Source organism: Gobio gobio (genome assembly GCF_949357685.1).
Source record: "Gobio gobio genome assembly, chromosome: 21".
Taxonomy (NCBI): domain Eukaryota; kingdom Metazoa; phylum Chordata; class Actinopteri; order Cypriniformes; family Gobionidae; genus Gobio; species Gobio gobio.
Genome location: NC_137117.1, coordinates 42811427 through 42831818, shown reverse-complemented (window position 1 = coordinate 42831818; position 20392 = coordinate 42811427). Strand labels below are relative to the sequence as shown.

At 38.5% G+C, this 20392-nt stretch overlaps 1 protein-coding gene across 1 annotated transcript in view; it reads left to right on the top strand.

Annotated features, from left to right (window-relative positions):
- emilin3b (elastin microfibril interfacer 3b) overlaps positions 1-16255 on the top strand; it is a gene marked incomplete at both ends in the record, with an annotated part of 38965 nt that extends 22710 nt beyond the window's left edge. Inside the window, 4 exons of the mRNA XM_079802167.1 lie at positions 6215-6337; positions 7867-8135; positions 10574-11106; positions 14975-16255. Coding sequence (XP_079658293.1) covers positions 6215-6337; positions 7867-8135; positions 10574-11106; positions 14975-16255 — 2206 coding nt within the window. The remainder of the gene's footprint in view (positions 1-6214; positions 6338-7866; positions 8136-10573; positions 11107-14974) is intronic.
- Positions 16256-20392: the final 4137 nt, after the last annotated feature.

The following is a 20392-nucleotide window of genomic DNA, read 5'->3' as shown; positions in this document are numbered from 1 at the left end:
AGACATTTTTGTCTTTTTCAGTTTTGTTTTGTTTTGTTTTTGATCATTTTGCCTGTGTTAATGCTAACTACATACATTTTGGCACAGGTGTGTATTTTTATTGAAATTGTACTATTTCACCCCCATTTCCTTTAAAAAGATCTATTTTGCACTTGGTACACAAAATAGTTCCACTTTGCATCTTTTGGACAAAAACTAAAAACAATGAAACCCATTAAAACATCAAATTTTAAGCCCAGGGCCATTCAACTATAAAATGATGCAATCTTTGTTAATAAGCTTTCATTCTTTTGGCAAGGCTTCAACATTTACATTTTTACAATTGTTTTTACCAGATGGTGCCATTTTTTTCCAGGTTTGGCCTATAAAGCAAATACTCACTTTATTCCTGTCTTCTGCTTATGAATATTATAAAGCCAATTGGATAAAGTATGCAGCTATGTGTGTGTGTGTTAGTATGGATGTCAGATTGATTAATGCCATGCATGTGACACTGTAAACAGATTACATGATAGAGACACATTACTGTAACTCACCCTTCTACTTTTCCAACTAGCACTAACTCTGTTTTAGCACAAAACCTCAACCACACCTTTTGATAACACACTGAATAGATACTATTACAAACATTATGGATTTTATGTTACGTAAGTTAAGTAATGTAAGTGCATTTCCTACACTTGTTTCAACCCATGTTTGGGTCAAATATGGACATACCCAACCGTTGGGTTAAAAAAAAAAAAAAATGAAATTAATGTTAGGGTTTATCCATATTTGATCCAAACACGGGCTGAAACAACCCAGCATTTTTGAGTGTAGTATTACTGTAATTATTTCAGCTACAAGGAAGATTTGAAACATGTATCTTGCATTGTTTGCTGTTGAATGAACTGATTGTTAAAAGTACTAAACTGAAAGATCATACTGTTGTGTTTCGTGATTAAACCAAATGTTCTCATTACATATTATAATAAGATTGTGTTTGAAACAGTGAGTATGTGGACTGAAAAAGTGTATTACTGTAATGTAAGCATGGGATCAGGTTTTGAAAGAATAACTGTGTTACGAGTGTGATCAATTTGGATCTTGGAAGAGCTTTGAAAGTTTACTTGTGGAAATCAGTAGTATTGTTGAATTGGATCAGCACAGTTCAGCAGCAAAGACATTGCTTAATAAAGTGAGATTAAATACATCAAGTATATTTGTGTAATTTAACATTTAATTATGGCAGGTTTGCATAATATTATGAGTTTGCTTTTCATTGTTTTTATTCATTTTGAGGAATTTTGAATCTGTTTTGCAAGTGAGATGCACAAAGTTTACTAAAAAAGTCTTAGTAAGAACAACTGTTGGATTTTACAGTGCAGCGCGACAGAGTCGCGTGGTTATGACGCAATCGTTAGCCTATTTTTTACAAAAACGGCTTCTACGGGGCGATAGTGTAAGATACAAGGTAATGGAGCATTTTATACATTGTCGTGTTTGTTTAGAAATAAACAATGGACAAATGGAGTCTTTAAATGCCTCAGATGTAAAGATATTCACTGTCAAAGTGAGGCCATAATGAATTTTTTTTTGTTTTTTTTTGTTTTTTGTAGAAAAAAAAGACAAAAGGGACAATACATATTAATGAACATTTCTCACAAATGTAAATATGCCAGATTATAGCCAAAGGCTAATTTCCATCTGCAGACCCCCAAACAGGTAGATGTTCCACATAAATACACATAACTACATATAGACACACTATGCACAGGCTATGAAGCAAGGACAATAACAGTGATCACAACACACAAGTCCATAATACACTATATCCATTCTATACTAACTCCTATTACACAACCCATATCACACCAATAGTTCTATCCCCTTTATTTTTATAAAACACTAACTCTATTTTACATCTGGTATATATACTAATGATTACTAAACATGCTCACATATTTGTGTGTCCCTCAACCACACTTTTAAACAATTCCTAAAAATAGGCCAACTTGTGCTTTCCCTAACTGACGGAGGGATACTATTCCAGAAGTTCACCCCCTGATATGATAGAGCGTTCTGGGAGAAGGATGTCCGCCTAAGCGCCAAAACACAGTCACCTCTCATATTGGCTCTAGTCACTCGAGACCCGACATCACTGATAGACTTTTGTTTAATAAAATCACTCAATGGTAGAGGCGCCAAACCATGTATGACTTTATAGATTAAACAGGCTGATTTAAATCATTTGAAATTCGCAAAATTTAAAAACTTATATTTATCTAAAATATTACAATGATGATATGACGAAGGCTTCTTATCTAATATTTTCAATGCTCTTTTATAGCATACCTCAATTGGCCCGATAGCAGCATGACTAGTATAAGCCCAACTTGTGATACAGTATTCAATATGAGCCAGTATCATAGAGTGCAAGAACGTAATCGCTGCTGTATCTGTTAATGAGGTACGAATTTGTTTAAAGTTCCGTAAATTAACATTTACAGTATTCACAACTTTTTTGATATGTTTTTTAAAAGATAATTTCGAGTCTATCAGAACTCCTAGATACCTAAATTCCTCAACATTAGTTAATTCTTGTCCACCCAAGCAAACTTTTACTGTGGCCACAGTTGTTTTAGGTTTACTAAAAAACATTGATACAGTCTTTTTAACATTAAGACACAAGCATGAATCATTCAGCCATTTTTGCAAATCATTTAAAGCGAATGAAAGCTGATGGGCAGCATCCTCAGCACTTTTGGCATGTGTAAAAATTACCGTATCATCAGCATACATAATCGTATCAACATTTTTGCATACATTGGGCAAACTATTCACATACAGTGAAAATAGCAGAGGTCCTAAAATTGATCCCTGAGGAACACCCTGTGTATATTGAAGATAGGGTGACTTACGATTCTTTATTTGCACACATTGTTTTCTATCTGATAAATAAGACTGTATCCATTTAACTGCTTGATTACTAAAGCCAAATGTTAACAGTCTAGACCAGGGGTCGGGAACCTTTTTTGACCAAAGAGCCATTTTTCCATTTTTGGTTAATGCATTTTTCCAAAAGAGCCACAGTAAAAAATAATATTAAATAATTATTAAAAAACATGCTTTTTTCCCCAATAAAATTTCAACAATAGTAATTATTAGGTCCATAACTAAAAACAAACACATATATGCAGCGAACAATAAATAGTTGCAATATGGAATTAATTGTGCAGGGCTTTGTGAGGTTGAGTTATAAATCCTCTTCGTGTGTGTGAACGTAATTTTTTTGTGCAGCCGAGGACAAAGCTGTGCTTGTCCGTGTTGCGCTCAGAGCGCGTGCACAGCATCCTGTCAGTGATTCAGTTGTCTTTCGCGAGTTATCACGCTTTTATCATTCATTTTCGTCAACTGAAATCTGCGTGGATTATCATAAATACACATTTATTTATCACAAGGGTCTCTGCGGCAAAAGTGAAAGTACCCACGTGTGAAATGTTTCGAAATGTCTTTTTCCACAGCAGACCACCAGTTTCAATAAAAGGATATATTCAAGTTTGTATAGTCTACTTTTACATTTACGCTGCTGTTCTAAAAATGATTTTCGGTTACCTTAAACAAGCCACAGCTGCTTGAATCCCAGAGCAGAAGCTGTTACCACAGAAACGTAAGAGGGTATTGATTGCTGTCGCGACTCGTGAACAGCACTGAACGCGCACGGCCGGTACAACTTGAATATTAGTTATTATCATACGTTTCATTAACTTCGGTTGGCTGTACAACAAGGGAATTGTAATTGGCTGCTTTTTTCTGCAGAGAGCGGATCTCTGTTGATGTGTCTAATTTCTTTTATCGATAATTTGTTGGTAAAGGGTGAGAGACCTGAGCCACATTATTTTTGTCAAAGAGCCAGGTGTGGCTCGCGAGCCATAGGTTCCCGACCACTGGTCTAGACAATAGCTTTAAGTGATTCACAGTATCAAACGCACGCTTAAGATCAACAAAAACAGCAGCAACGTAACTGTTTTTATCTAAATAGAACTTCACCTTCTCGACAAAAACACAAATAGCCGTTTCAGTTGAGTGAAGAGATCGGAATCCAAATTGCATAGGGTGCAGACCGGATTGGAATCATTAAGGGGAGCGATTGAAGAGCGGGACTGTTATTATGGCACAGCCGCCGGCGGGACTTTTATTATGACACGGTCGCCGGCGGCTATGCCATAATAACAGTCCCGCTCTTCAATCACTCCTGCGGACTTGCTCAGCTCCACAACACTCGCTCCTGCTCTGCTTCACTACAGTAATGTTAATAATCGCATCTATGAACATGATTTCTGCCCGAGTCCTATCCTGACTCTTTTCCACCGGCTGTGAGGTGAAGACCACATGTCCCAAGATTCTGCGCTCAAACGTGGCGTCATCAAACTACGCCTTTGTTTTGAACAGGCGACCTCTAATGGACGGAAAAGTTACATAGTGTAGCTTTAAGTAAAAAGAAATACAGTCAGTGCTTACTTCAATGAGTTCAGTAAAGTTACAATATATTCACAGATTTGAACTTCCTGGATCAATAACTTGTTAAAACACAAATGACACATCTTTAAGTCCTGAAGGGACCGTCTGCACAAGCGCTTCTACAAAGTGCAAAAGTTTTGCAAAGAAACGCAAATATATTTGAGAGGAAACAAAGATTTGAAAAAATTAATAAAAATAATTCTCCCATCCTACATTTTTTCCACCACCATGTCCCTTTAGGGGCTCCATGGAGAGCTGTCAGTCAATAAATGGGACAACAATTACTTATTTCAAAAACTAACTTAGGTGTTTTATTGTAAATTTAAAAGTAATGCGTTACTTTCCTAGTTACTTGGAAAAAGTACTCTGATTAAAGGGTTAGTTCACCCAAAAATGAAAATTCTGTCATTGATTACTCACCCTCATGTCGTTCGACACCCGTCAGACCTCCGTTCATCTTCAGACACAAATGAAGATATTTTAGTGTAAAGCTGATGGCTCTGAAAGGCCTCCATTGGCTCAATGACACGGTTCACTCTCAAGACCCTTAAAAGGCACTAAAGACGTCGCTACAAAGTCCATCTCACTACAGTGGTTCTGACCCTAAAAAACCCTAAATAACGACTTATATAGTGATGACGATTTCAAAACACGGCCTCATGAAGCTTCGAAGCGTTATGAATCAGTGAGTCGATTCAGCAGTTTGAATCGCCAAATTTCAGCAGTTTGGCGGTTTGACACGCGATCCGAATCATCATTTAACTCACTGATTCATAACGCTTCAAAGCTTCATGAGGCCGTGTTTTGAAATTGTCATCACTATATAAGTCGTTATTTAGGGTTTTTTTGCGCACAAAAACTATTATCATCGATTCATAAAGTTATTGTAGAGCCACTGTAGTGAGATGGACTTTGTAACGACGTCTTTAGTGCCTTTTAAGGGTCTTGAGAGTGAACCGTGCATTGAGCCAATGGAGGCCTTTCAGAGCATCAGATTTACACTAAAATATCTTCATTTGTGTCTGAAGATGAACGGAGGTCTGACGGGTGTCGAACGACATGAGGGTGAGGAATTAATGACAGAATTTTCATTTTTGGGTGAACTAACCCTTTAAGTAACTTGTGTTACTTGTGATGTGTTACTCCCAACACTGCGAAGCACACTGAATGGAAAACTGGGTCCCACAATACAAAATAACTTGACCTTCCTGTGTGATAAACAAACCGTTAGCAATATCAACTGTGGTTTTTATGTCTTTCTTCAGTCATTATTTGATCTAACTGCACAAAATTGTATAAAAAAGGATCAATGAGGGCATGCAGCATACTATTGTTTAAAGGCTGCATAATTGCTATAGCCAGTATCTGTTGTCTCTTGTTATTGTGTTCAGATGAAAAAGTTTGAACGGATGTTAATTAATGTTTTTAGTGAACACTATTGGCAGGTCCAGCTGTGGAACTGTACATTATTTCATGCTTTAATGAATCAGTCTGCTGTGTTTTCCATTTACAATCCTGAAAGATTCTCTAGTGGATGCTTAACTTTCGTTTTTTAGCTGATGCTACTTTACCCAGTGAAAATGTGATTGTACTTTTACACTTATAAGTGTACAAATAAATGATAGTTTCCATCATGAAACTCAACCCTGCTAACGAGAGAAAAAGCCTTGCTTTTCAGACATTTTCATTTTGCATGTCTCTTTCCTCTCAACAGGAACTTCTGTGCTTACGTTGTCCAGAAGAACGTCACCTGTGTAATGCAAGACGGAGTGGCCACATATGTCAAGCCAGAGTACACTACCAAGTGCATATGGGGACAGAAATGCCCTGTGCTCATGTAAGTCGTGCACTAAGAACCTTGAATATAACAGAATGTAGAGGGATTCAAAAATAGCCGGAGAAAGATGGTCTCAAGCTGTTGAATGTTAAATGTTTTGGTGGTGTTTGAAGATGTCAGGCACTTTTTATTGTGTCCTTGAGTTGCCCTCTAGTGGTCACTCAGTGGAGCTGTTCAGTTCCACATTCAGAGAAGCATATGATATCCTCCTGGGACCCAGGAATAGACTTTTGTCCACTGTAGTGGACATTATATTTGATTTAAAATGTATTTAAATTATAGTTTAAATCGGATGAATTTTCTGGAAATTGGAAAATGTTATGGGGTTTCAAATCAAAATATGACTTTCTGTTACAAAACAGGGCATTGATTTCACACATGTCCACTGTAGAGACACCAGGACTTAAATCATGATTATCAGGCATTCTGGGAGACACAACAAATGAACAGGGAAAGAAATTACATATCAATATTCCTATGAAATATTAGATATTATTATGAAAATGTTACCAATTATTACTCCCATTATTGCACTTCTATTTTCATTACACTTTGCTCCAAAAACACATTAAAATGCAAATTAGAGACAGTGTACAGACACATTGTATTGAATGGGAAAACCCATGTATGGCCATTTTACCCACATATTGAGTAATATGGTATCAATGCATTTCATTATATCTTTCATAACATAGTTGTGAATCATCTTTAAACAAAGTTTGTTTAAAAAAATCATGAAACCTTAAAATTGATTGGTGAATGAAAAAACAAACAAACAAACAAAAAACTGTGTTTTTAGTTTAAACGTGATTTGTTCAGTTTGTCTGCAAATGACACAGAAACAACATAGAAAAAGTAATTAAAATTTAATTTTTAAATAGTGTTAAATCATAACGGCTGGCTTTACCAACTGCAGAAATGAGGGTTTTATTAATCTTTTCTTTTGCGCTTTTGGTTTTAGCTACATTACAGAAAATATGATGCATATTTTAAAAAGACATCACAATAAACATTAAGGTCTTTTGAAGGGGTCTTTATTTACTATAAATGAAACATTAACTATGTTACTATGTGATTCTACGTTCATATTAATTTAGCTTTTGTTTATGGAGAAATTAAGTAACAAAGCCAAAAGATAATTATATTGACCAGTAACATTTTGGGCTTATATCTAAAGAATATATTGATTAAGTATGGCATGATCTTTATAATAAATAATCTTCTTACTTTCTATAAATCTTTTTGTCCTTGGGGAAAAAAAAGATTTTTGATTAATGTTGACAAGTTGGATAAATGTTCAAACCATAAATATAATTCGAGAAAATGGAGAAAACAAAAAACAGAATACATTTGGCTGTAACAAATTGGTTTTTTAAGTATTATTTTTTTCAGTGCATAATTACGCTCATGCCTGAATGTCAGTGAATAAAACCCCTGAAGCTAATCTCTGTATGAACTCTATCTGATGAACACAGGGGAAAGTGTGAAGTTCATTCTGGTTGTGACATTCAGTGTGTTTTCCCCCGCAGGTATCGGACACTCTTTAAACCGCAGTACAAAATCGGTTATAAAACCATCACTGAATTGGAGTGGCGATGCTGTCCCGGTTACTCTGGAGAGAGCTGCTTTGATGGGCCATCCTCTGACCTGGATGCAATGATGCCACCCTTCAAGGGCTCCTTCCCTCGGCCCGGGATGAAGGGTTACCCCAGGGGTCATCCCAATATCCCTTTTCCTGGAGGTCACCCTGACAACAAACCCATCCCTAGTGGATTCATACCACCAGAAACAAATTATGGTAAATGCAAATTACACATCTCACCATTAGCAGTTTGATTATTAATGTGACATGAACACTTGCATTAATATCAACAGATGGGTAAAGTATCATTACAAAGTAATGTTTACACTGGTACTGTACGTTATTTTCACCTTCATTTATATCGCACATTTCACACTGCAGCTTTACAGTGATAATAGGAAATTCATTTAGCTTTAGATGAAAAGCTAAAGTAGGTTTTTGATTGATTCATTTCTGTTGTAATAACTGATTAGTTATTTAATTTGGTGCCATTTAAACAACACCATCCTCAATTAAAACAGGGCTCCGGACGTCCATCCGCACCGCAACAGCACCTGGTGGCCCGAGTTTTGAAACTTGACCACCACCATCCCCGTGCAAACCCCCAAAAAGGCGAATCCGTGAAAACAGGCAAGCGCTTTAAATGCAAGGGGTTCCCAAACTTTTTGTCAGCCGAATCCCTTAATATTTACTTGAAATACCCCCTTGATTTGAAGTTATATTTTTCAATAATTTCAAAGGTTCACAGTTCCTTGAAGTTGGTTAATGGTCACATGACATGCAAGTAAAAAAAAAAAAATAAACATTTAATCATTTTCCTCTCTTTTGGGAAATGTTTTATTTTGACTTTGTAGCTGGACTCAAACTTCATTTTAGTTGTGATAGTGTCTCAGTCTATACCCTTACACTTGTGTTATTTAATCAAATAGCAGCCTTTGATTTGATCAGGGGCGTCGGACGGGGTAAAACCAGTACTGATTACCAAGGCCCCAAGGGGAGAGAGGGCCCTTGAAAAGTCTGGAATATATTTGGAACATGGAGCATGGGGGTCCATCAGGACCCTGGATCTTGTGCGACACCCCTGGATTTGATCACACTAAACTATCAAGTCAAGTCAACTTTATTTATATATCACTTTTTACAATGCAGATTATTTCAAAGCAGCTTCACAGTGTTAAACAGGAAAATTATACAACAAAAACAGTGATGTCATCAGCTCATTTCAATTATCATACAGTAACAATGTGAACATTAGATCAGTAATTTAGTTTATATGGTTAATTTAGTTTACTAATTAGATTTATTTGGATATTTAGTTGAAAATTTAGTGTCCCCAACTGAGCACGCCAAGCCAGAGGCGACAGTGGCAAGGAAACCAAAACCCCGTCAGGTGACCTAATGGAGAAAATAAACCTTGGGAGAAACCAGGCTCAGTCGGGGTGCCAGTTCTCCTCTGGCCAATTAACAAACAGCGTATGATTATTATTCTGGAAACTTTACAGGTCAGAGGACGTCATATTAGATCGGATGATCGATTGATCGATTCATATTAGATCAGAATATTCAAAAGATCGGAGTCATCACGCCGGAGACGGGTTTATTGAGATGCCGTGTCGATGAGGTAATTTCAGGGGAGTTTAATTGACACGGTCTCTCATACACTTCAGGGTCATGAGTTGGTCTTCTCTGAGCGCAGGTCCACCATCTGATCTGGATACGGCCCGGATCCGGCTGACTGCAGTAAACCTCGGGATAAAACAGAGAGACTATCATTAGCGTAGATGCCGTTCTTCTGATGATGTAACGAGTACATCAGGTGTTATGGGAAGTGTTCTCGGTTCCGGCTGACCTAGTTAATGCAGCCTAACAATCATTTCATTGAAAAAGGGTTTATGTGTATGCCACAGTAAAGAGATGTGTTTTTAGTCTAGATTTAAGCTGACAGAGTGTGTCTGCTTCCCGAACAATGTTAGGAAGAGTTCCAGAGTTTAGGTGCTAAATAGGAAAAGGATCGACCGCCTGCAGTTGATTTGGATATTCTCTGTATGATCAACTGGCCAGAGTTTTCAGACTGCAGTAGACGTGATGGAGTATAATATGTTAAGAGCTCGCTCAAGTATTGGGGAGCTAAACCATTTAGTGCTTTGTAAGTAATAAGCAAGATTTTAAAATGTATGCGATGTTTAATAGGCAGACAGTGCAGTGTTGACAGAACTGGGCTAATATGGTCATACTTCCTGGTTCTAGTAAGAACTCGAGCTGCTGCGTTTTGGACCAGCTGGAGTTTATTTATTAAGCGAGCAGGGCAACCACCCAGTAGAGCATTACAATAATCTAACCTTGAGGTCATGAACGCATTAACTTACTGTTCAGCATTTTACATTGAAAGCATGTGCCTTAATTTAGATATATTTTCAAGATGGCTATATCATGATTATCACGGCTATATATTTTTAACTATATCACGATTATCGGGGCACCCCATTTATTCATGCTTATTTTAAATTGGATATAATTAATTATTAGCCTTTCATCAACTCACAAACCCCCTGAATTCCTTCACCAACTCCTGGAAACCCTGATCTAAGCTTTTCTAATTTCGTAACTGTGGTATGTAAAGGCGTAAAAGTGATCTTTTTCTCACTTCTTCCAAGGTCCAAAGGCGGGAGTCTCTGGTGAACGCTTGGACCGCATTGAAGAAAACCTTCGCAAACTCTCTCAAGATCTGGACACTTTGAACGGCTTGGTGACTGGCATGGAAGAACGTCTGCGCGTCTCTCTTCGAGAGGACACCAGAAAAATGCTGACCTCCTTGCTCGCTGGCGCGCCCCGCCTGTTGGACACCTCTGTGGGCTTCGGGCTGATCCCAGAGGGCACATTAAATGGCTTAGACGGCGATGAGAACCTCCCCGGTTTTGGAGAGTTGGTGGGAAGGGTGACGGAGGTCAGAGATGATCTGAAGGTCAAGAGCGACATGCTGGACGAGATCCGTGGAATGGTGATGGGACACGATGGCCAGCTAAAGAGGCTGATAGACACTGCCACTGGGAGACCCGTCCCTGATGATCAGCAACATCTAGAGGATCTTCTGGACTCCAGGCTGGCTGGAGTGAGGGCGGATGTCCTTGATGGCTTTGAGAGGAGACTGACGGGTCTGGAAAGTCACTGTGATGAGAGAATCGGTCAGGTGAGTTGTTCACTCAACTTTTCACCAAAAATAAGTTGGATCGTTGGGCATAATAATAACATTTGTTTTGTTGGTTCTAATTCAATACGGCATGAACTGGAAATTGCCACTAATTTAGTTTCTGCAACTAATTTTTCATACATGAATATGTAAGCAGACATTAGATACTAGATGATCAAACATGACTATATTAACATGACAGAACTTTCAGATATCAATGCAAATGAATCAATACTACAAGATCTTTTTGAAAGGGATAGTTCACCCAAAAATGAAAATTAGCCCATGATTTACTCACCCTCAAGTCGACAGGTGTATATGACTTTCTTCTTTCAGACGAACACAATCAGAGTTATATTAAAATGTCCTGGCTCTTCCAAGCTTTATAATGGTGGATTAGATTTTGAAGTCCAAAAAGTGCATCCATCCATCATAAAAGATATCCACATTTTTAAACTAAAATAACTAGCTTCCGGCCGATGGCTTATACGCAGGTCAACTCACGCCAAGTGTAAGCTTAGGTGACCGTAGACGCCTCTCGTGGTTCAAACAACAAACTCAAGCCCCTCTTCTCTTATATTGAAATCCTCCGACATTTCTCTTTAAAAACATCTTGTTTTAGACTCTAAATCATGACCGGTGTTTTTTTTTGCTCTATCCTCTGCACTTCCGTGTTCATCTATTTGTTGTGCGTCAGGTCAAGGGGTACTCTTTCGAAAGCTAGTTATTTTAGTTTATAAAGTTTTAAATATGGATATCTTTCTTAAAAGCATTGCTTCGCTTTAGAAGACCTTTAATTAACCCCCTGGAGCCATGTGGAGTATGTTTATGATGGATAGATGCACTTTTTTTGTGCTTCAAAATCAGGTCCGCCATTCACTGCCATTATAAAGTTATATTTTTTTTCATATAACTCTGATTCATCAGAAAGAAGAAAGTCATATACACCTAGAATGACTTGAGGGTTAGTAAATCATGGGAAAGTTTTCATTTTTGGATGAACTATCCCTTTAATAGGAGCTGCACATTACCTCACATTCATAATTTGTGGTGAAAACTGGTCATAAATATATTAATTACTTAACATGACTAGACAATCTTGGAAGATTAGCAAACAAATTAATATTCAATCATTGATTTTTGCATCTATTACGTAGTAGCAAATTCACACTTTCTCAGTGACTTGAAATACTTGTGTAGGACCGCTAAAATCTCGCTCCAATGAACGGTAACGAGCTGCGGTTGAAGGCCGTTGCATTTTCGTGTTTCAGCTCTGCAAAATGGATTTGATTATAATATATCGAATTTAGAATAGAATGCCAATTGGTGGTTTGGTCATTTATATTTACATTTACATTACATTTACATTTAGTCATTTAGCAGACGCTTTTATCCAAAGCGACTTACAAATGAGAGCAAAAGAAGCACAATTTTTTGACTAACATATTTAATAGTTAGTCACACATTTAATCATTCCGTTTAACCCTTCGTTGCCATAATCTACTTGAGAATTATAGATGAAGTCAGAATAGATCGAAAATGTAACAATTTATTAACAATCAGGTAAATGCATAATGTCAATTATATAATAGACAGAAATCTCTTTTAAATGGAAACACAAATTCTAGTTATGGTTACACTTAAAATAGTTTCAAATGGATGTAAACTTAAACCCTTAATTGTACTCAGTAGGCCTATGCATTGAATGTTACCTGTGAGAGAGAGAGAGAGAGAGAGAGAGAGAGAGAGAGAGAGAGAGAGAGAGAGAGAGAGAGAGAGAGAGAGCAGGCCCTAGACCAGTGGCACTAGTGGTACTCAGGCTGCCTCTATTGATACGCAGAGGAATCACTAAAATTGAATTACATTTTAATTGTATCTTTATTTAGTAGTATAGGCCTACTACGCTACTGTATTTTAATATTGGTCATTATGGTGGTACTCGGAGAGCCAAATATTTTCTGAGGTGGTACTTGGTATAAAACGTTTGAGAACCACTGCCCTAGACAGAGAAAGGCAGAGAATAAAAGAGACAGAGCTACACTCAAAAAAATAGCACATTGGTTGAACATGATTTAATCGTGGACAGTGGTTCCACGTGATTACACCACATTATCTTAACAACAATGGATGATGTTCAACCAGCTTGAAATATTTGGTTCATTTAACATGAACAGATAACATTCACTAAACATGATTTAAATACTTATTTTTAACTTGAATTAATGTTTTTTTATTGAACGTCAATTAATCATGCTATCTTAAATTTAATCCTTGATGTTAAGCCAAAATGTTTACATCACTTCCAATGAATCCCATTTAGCCAAGTTACTACTATGTTATAAATTAATGAATATCACTCGTTTTCCCCATAATTCAATGATGACTACAGAGGCAGCAAATATACTCAAATTACTCTTTGAATGAACATAAAAAAATCTTGAAAAGTATTTCCACATGATTAACTTGGTTTATATTATTAGATAAACTTTAATAGATTTAGCAGGTCCTCACCCCAACATGCTCTACACTTCACCACAATGGTAACCTCCAAAAACACTAACATAACACAAACTTTTAAACACCAACATAACAAAACATTAAGCATTAAAAAGTCTCTACGTTTTCTCATCTTGTTAAAAATGCATCAAATTGCACTTTATTTAAACATTTACTCTCTGAATTCAGCCCCTTTGCAAAGCATGATGGGAAGTGAAAGTCTTATTTCTTTGGGTTACTTGATTGAAACATGTTATTTCAAAATGAAAACTTTATGTTTAACCAACGAGTGACAGTTTTAAGTCAGTTTAACATGACACAATCATGTTGAAATGAAAAATAGCCAAAATGGCATTAATTCAACATGAATTGTTCAGGTAAAGTGAACAAAACTGAAAAGTCTTTTTTTTGAGTGTACCGTTGTGAACTTCTTTTATCCTTTTCCCTGATGTCACCAAACTCAAATATGGACCAAAACGTGAGACGTTTGAAACTAACCAATCAGACGAAGCTTCTCCCTCTGTACTAAAGGTGTGACAAACATTTGGCCTGCAAGCCTTCCTTTGTCTTTAGAAATTGGAAATGGCCCTTCTGATGAGGTTAAGGGGTGGGGTTGAGTCAATTTCAAATATCTTGGGTAAGACGGTGGTTGCCAACAGTAAAGCAGATGTCTTTGTTTTATTTCAAATATCTTTGGTTATTTTTAACCTTACAATTGCACTGTAGAGTCTTGGGTATATAAGTACAGACTGGGATTCATTAATCTAAGAACTTATGCCGCGTTCCAGGCAACCCGTAACCCGTGTTTTTCCAACCTTCTACCCGTGAAAGTGGACTGGAACGGCAGTCAAACCCGTGACTTCCCACCCGTGAACTCGTACTAGATCGATGTACTCCAAGTTACGAGTTTTGACGTCACATAGCCCGCGAAGCAACAATGGCAGCCCCCTACGGATGCCGTGTTTATGAAACAAATATACAAATAACGTAAAATGTTTTTCTGCGCTGTTTTTCTCCTCCATTTCCCTCAAATAAGAGGAGTAAGCACCTTTGGCGATAGAAATGATTGTAAATGAGCATACACCCCGTACGGTCCGCCACGCTTTGTTTACATCTAACTACCACACAATTCCTTGCGCTCAGGCAGTTTGGCGTGACTTTGCCTGGAACACTACGAAGTCGTGAGTCGTGGTTTGAAGTTGTAATTTACGGGCTCAAAAACCTGCCTGGAACGCAGCATTATTTAGCATTGGATTAAACAGAATATAATACAAGTTTGTGAGAGAGAGCATCCTCAGCTGTGACACAAAATGTATTCACCAAACCGTTCCAGTTCTGTTTTAAAATAACGCTTCCTGTGTCCTGCCCTTAGGTTCAGCAGCAGTGTCATAAAGAGCACCTAACAGGTCAAGAGCAGATCCAACTCTCCCTGGATGGCCGTGAGACGGGCTTGAGGAAAGAGCTGGGTGAGCTGCAGGCACAGATCCAGGGTCTGACGGTGACCGAGAGCTGCTGCGGGCAGATTAACAGCCTGACCCAGAGGATGTTCCAGCTGGAGGACTCCGTTACAGGCCTGACCGAGTCCCAGAGGCAGCTACACGTGGACATGACTGACCAGACACTCCACATCGAGACCCTGTTGGAGACCCGGCTGGTGGACATGGAGGGCAGGTTCAATGACTCCGAGCATGGTGGGTTCAGCTCCTTGGATGGGTTCAAGATTTTGTTGGATGATAAGCTGAAGACATTGGAGCGCCGTCTATTCGTAGCAGTTGAGGAATTGAGCAACGCCACGGCACCGGCGCTGCTTGAGGGGCAGGTGGTGCCGGCACTGGAGACGGAGATCGACAGTGTCCGAAGGAGGGTGGAGGCCGACATAGAGGGAATGCAGAAGCAGATGTCCGTCCTCGAGCTCCTCTGCACCTCTGCTTGCTCTTCTGCCTCTAGCCCGGAGACGGCCCTCATCCAAACGGAGGTAGAAGACTGTAAGGAAACAGAAAAGAAGATGATGGACCGACTGGATGTGCATTCAAGCAAACTGGCCCATCTCAACAGCACCTTACAGCGTCTCCTAACCCAACTCTCTCAGGAGGACTCGGAGGGCTCCATTCAAGGGGAAATCACACTCCTGAAGATCAATGTCAACTCCGTCAATCGTACCTTGAAGGGGCTTCGTGATTCGGTCAGCCTGTTTGCTCGAGAAGTCGGCCATGTGAACTCCTCCTGGCAGGAACGGGAAAGCCGGCTTGTCACTCAAGTGCAGGGCATCTCGGATCTGGTGGAGCGGCAGACGTCGATGCTTGGAGCCGGAGAGCGGAGGCTGATCCAGTTGAAGGCGGAACTCCAGAGCTTGCGGCGGAGGTTAGCCGGGGAACTACAGGGTTGTCGTACCACAACGCTGGGAATGCAACAGGAAGTGATGGGGGTGGAAAGTCGAATCACCCAGGTTGAAGGAAATTGTGGCAGCCTAGGGGACTTAGCCGATGACCTTGAGAGAATCCGCAGTGAGCTGGAAAGACATTCGGACAGCTTCCTGGAACAGGTCAATGGGACGCTAGAAAGCCATTCTGTGCAGCTGGGCCAACTGAAGGACGGTCTTAAAGACTGCATGAGCAAAACGGACCCCGCCAGACCGCGGGGTGACGGTCAGTAATCCTTCCTGTACAGAGAAACCACAAGGCCTGAGGTTGTACAAACTTGCAATATTTTTGTTCCCTCAACAGGGCATTTTGTCTCCTATTATTTGTTTTAAAGATATTGTTCACGAAAATATGAAAATGACCCTATGATTAACTCACCCTCAAGCCATCCTAGGTGTAAATGACTTTCTTCTTTCAGACGAACACAATTAGAGTTATATTAAAAATGTCCTGGCTGATCCTGGCTTTATGATGGCATCCCAAAATTTGAAGCCCAAAAAAAGTGCATCCATCCATCCAACATACTCCACACGGCTCCACAAGGTTAATAAATGCCTTCTGAAGCGAATTGATTGGTTTTTTGTAAGAAAAATATCCACATTTAACACGTTATAAAGTAAAATATCTAACTTCCGTCCGTCATTAATACACAGTAAATTCCCCGGTGTTGAATTAACACCGCTCGGTGTTCATATGGGAACCACCAGCTGTAACACAGCTGAAACACTTTCAGTTAAAGTAACACTGAAGCAGTGTTAGAGTTAATAAGATACTTAAGTGATTAATTGAGTGATGATTGTTTGATTATTGAAGACACCTGATGATAATGAGCAGAATCACTGAAGGACAGAGAAACACAACTACAGCCACAGCTTAATACTGCGTTCACACCAAACGCGAATTCAGCGTCTGGCGCGAGTAATTTCAATGTTAAGTCAATGGAAAGGCGCGTTGACGCGCGTCTGGAGGTCCCGTGGCGCGGGAGGCGCGTTACGCGCGGCGCGAAGGACGCGAATCGCCTCATTCGCGCGTCCAGTTCGCGCGAATGGCGCGAATTGGACGCGAATTGAGCGTCTTGCGCGATACGCGCGTTACACGCGAATGGTGCTTTTGTGCATTCACGCGTTTGAAGCGAATTCGCGTCTGACGCCCGAGTTGAAAAATTTGAACTTTGGCGTCAATTCGCGCCGCGTTAACCAATCAGGAGCCTGCTCGCTGCTGTCACGTGGTAAAGTGACGTGTATGAGAAACCCTGCATAAATTAAAAATAGTACTATTGTGTCACAAAATGTAGTTTTAAGACGTTTTCAGGTGGGAATGTAGTTGTTTAAAGCTCAAATCTGTGGTTTATTTATAAAGAGAGCGCCTATTTAAAAAAAAAATAATCTTGTGTTTTTGGAGTTGTGAGATCCAGGCTATCACCGGGCAATCACTGCTCATAACCCCAGCGAAGGCAGCCTTTCCTCGGCCAGTCCTTCTGGCGTCTGCCGCTGGCTCTGATGTCCTGTAGTGGTTCGTCTTGTGTGGATCTAACGGGCGATCTTTGCTCTCATGAATATATAACTGCCAAATCGTTTTGACTGAGGGCAAAGAGAAGTTTCATAACTTTATATTTTAAGGATATTTAAACATACATGCATTGAAGATAATGTAGGAGTTGCCTGGACCACATTTGTGTGGCTATTAATGCTTAATATATATGTTTAATGAAAATGAAAAGAGGCAGAGTGGTGTTTTATGACATATTTCTCCTGGAGTGCCTTGAACGCGCGTCAATTTCGCTTCCAGCACTCGATTTCTACGCGCGTCCAATTCTCTGCTGACGCGCGAATGCATTCAAAATGTACGCGCGTGAAACTAGACGCGGTAGACGCGATTTTGACGCTCAATTCGCGTTTGGTGTGAACGCAGCATAAGATGACATCAACTGAAAAGACATTAAATATCTCTTATTATAAACCAGACTGACTTTATTTCTGTCATTTGTCTACAGTTCTTAATGAGAATTAACAGAGGTTTACAGGTTGATGTTTTATGGGAAATGTTTGTGTGTAGTGTTTATTTTAGTTGGGCAGTTTGACTTGGCATTTTATGTCAGTTTGTGGTCTTAGTAACAGAGTTTACTGAAACACATACTTTGTTGCAAAGGAAGCCATAAACCTAAATTATCAGGTGATATAGTTATCATCATAAATATGTTTTTTTTTGACAAAACTTATCTTTGAGAAAAGTGATTAATAGAAATTTTAATAATATTTGTTTTAATAGATATTCACCATAAATGCTCTACTGCCACAGATCAGTCATTCTAAATTTTGATTTTTAAATACATATGGGGGGGAAATGTTTGCGCGCACAGAAATCAAGAATCATCATATGAATCTCAACAATGGTGACATGCTGCAATGCATGCTGGGAGTCATGAGTGTTATACTATGATGATTATATATCCCAGCATGCATTGCAGCATGAAGCATGTCACCGTCATTGAGATTAATATGCTGATCCTTGATGTCTGTGTATGCGTGCATGCGCGTGCGCAAAGTGCTTTTCTTCCCAATGTATTTAAATAATAAAATTAATAATATTTGATATCTGGCAAGAAAGGATTGCTGATGAAAATCTACTAATAACAATTTTATTTTTTATGTTTCAATAATCAGTCTCCTTTATGATGTTGAAAAATCCATCATATGATCATCTTTGTTTATGGTTTCTTTCACAACAAATTATGTGTTTGAGTAATCATTGTTACAAAGACCACAAACTGACGTCAAGAGTCAAACTGCCCAATAAATAAAAAATGAAAAATAAACGAAACACTAATCACCAAATATTTTCAATAAAACATCAACCTCTAAACCTCTGTTAATTCTCAATAAGAACTTCTGTAGATGTCAGAAATAAAGTCAGTCTGGTTTGTAATAAGAGAGATTTAATGTCTTCAGTTGATTTCATCTAAGGCTGTGGCTGAAGTCAGTTGTAGTTCTTGTGTTTCTCTGTCCTTCAGTGATTCTGCTCATTGTCATCAGGTGTCTTCAATAATCAAACAATCACCACTCAATGAATCACTTAAGTATCTTATTAACTCTAACACTGCTTCAGTGTTACTTTAACACCCTGCGAGTGGTTCCCATATGAACACCGAGCGGTGTTAATTCAACACTGGGGAATTTACTGTGTAGGTAACTATGCAGGAATTAATGCAGGACTAATGAGTAGTACTACATTAACTAATAAAGAAACAAGCTAAACTAATCAGTAATTAATATCGAATTTAAGAGATAATACATTGTTAAGTAATCAATACTTACTCATTAATCATCTATTAATAACTCATTAATAACTATTAACTAACTGACAAATTAAAAAGAACATTATTGTATGTCTGAGATGTAATCAATATTTTTTTTTACTCCGAATAAATTCATAAAATGCATCACTAATCACTCTTCAAGGACTACTAGTGATCTGGAGCATTATTTTAAAGTGAAAAATATGTTAATCAGTAATTCTTTATACTTTGTCATAGTTAGTTCTTACTGATTTCAATCCCTAAATGTGATATTACTTACTGATTAGTTAAGCTTGTTTCTATATTAGTTAATAGTAGTAGCTGAAGTGTTAATGTAGTACTACTCATTAGTCCTGCATTACTTCCTGCATAGTTACCTATTAATGACGGATCATTATTCTAAAGTGTTACCTCTGTATTCAACTTACGCTGAAAGTGTAACTGACAATGTCGTCAGACGTAGTGTAAGACGTGTGAATACGGAAGGTGGTCCGACGGAAGCTAGATATTTTCTAACGTGTTAAATATGGATATTTTTCTTACACAAACCCATGGATTCGCTTCAGAAGGCCTTTATTAACCCCTGGAGCCATGTGGAGCAGTTTTATAATGGATGGATGCTCTTTTTTGAGCTTCAAATTTTGGGCTGCCATTCACTGCCATTATAAAGCTTGGAAGAGATAGGACATTTTTTTATATAACTCTGATTGTATTCGTCTGAAAGAAGAACGTCATATACACCTAGGATGAGTTGAGTCTGAGTAAATTATGGGGTAATTTTCATTTTTGAATGAACTATCCCTTTAAGCCTTTATACCGATTTAACTGAGTTTTGTTAACTTATATAAAGAAAGTGTGACTGCATTATTAAACATATTTGACGATTTGTTAAATGAAGTAACAAACATGCAAAACACAGAAAAGCGAATGTTATGACACTACCAGAGCCATAGAGAGAGAGAGTTGCGACAACTCCATAGACTCCAATGGAACGTTTTTTTTTTACAGCAATGGCGGCTCGCGGAGACTCTCAATAGTTCCCGGAAGTAGCCATAGAGTTACAGCAGAACACACC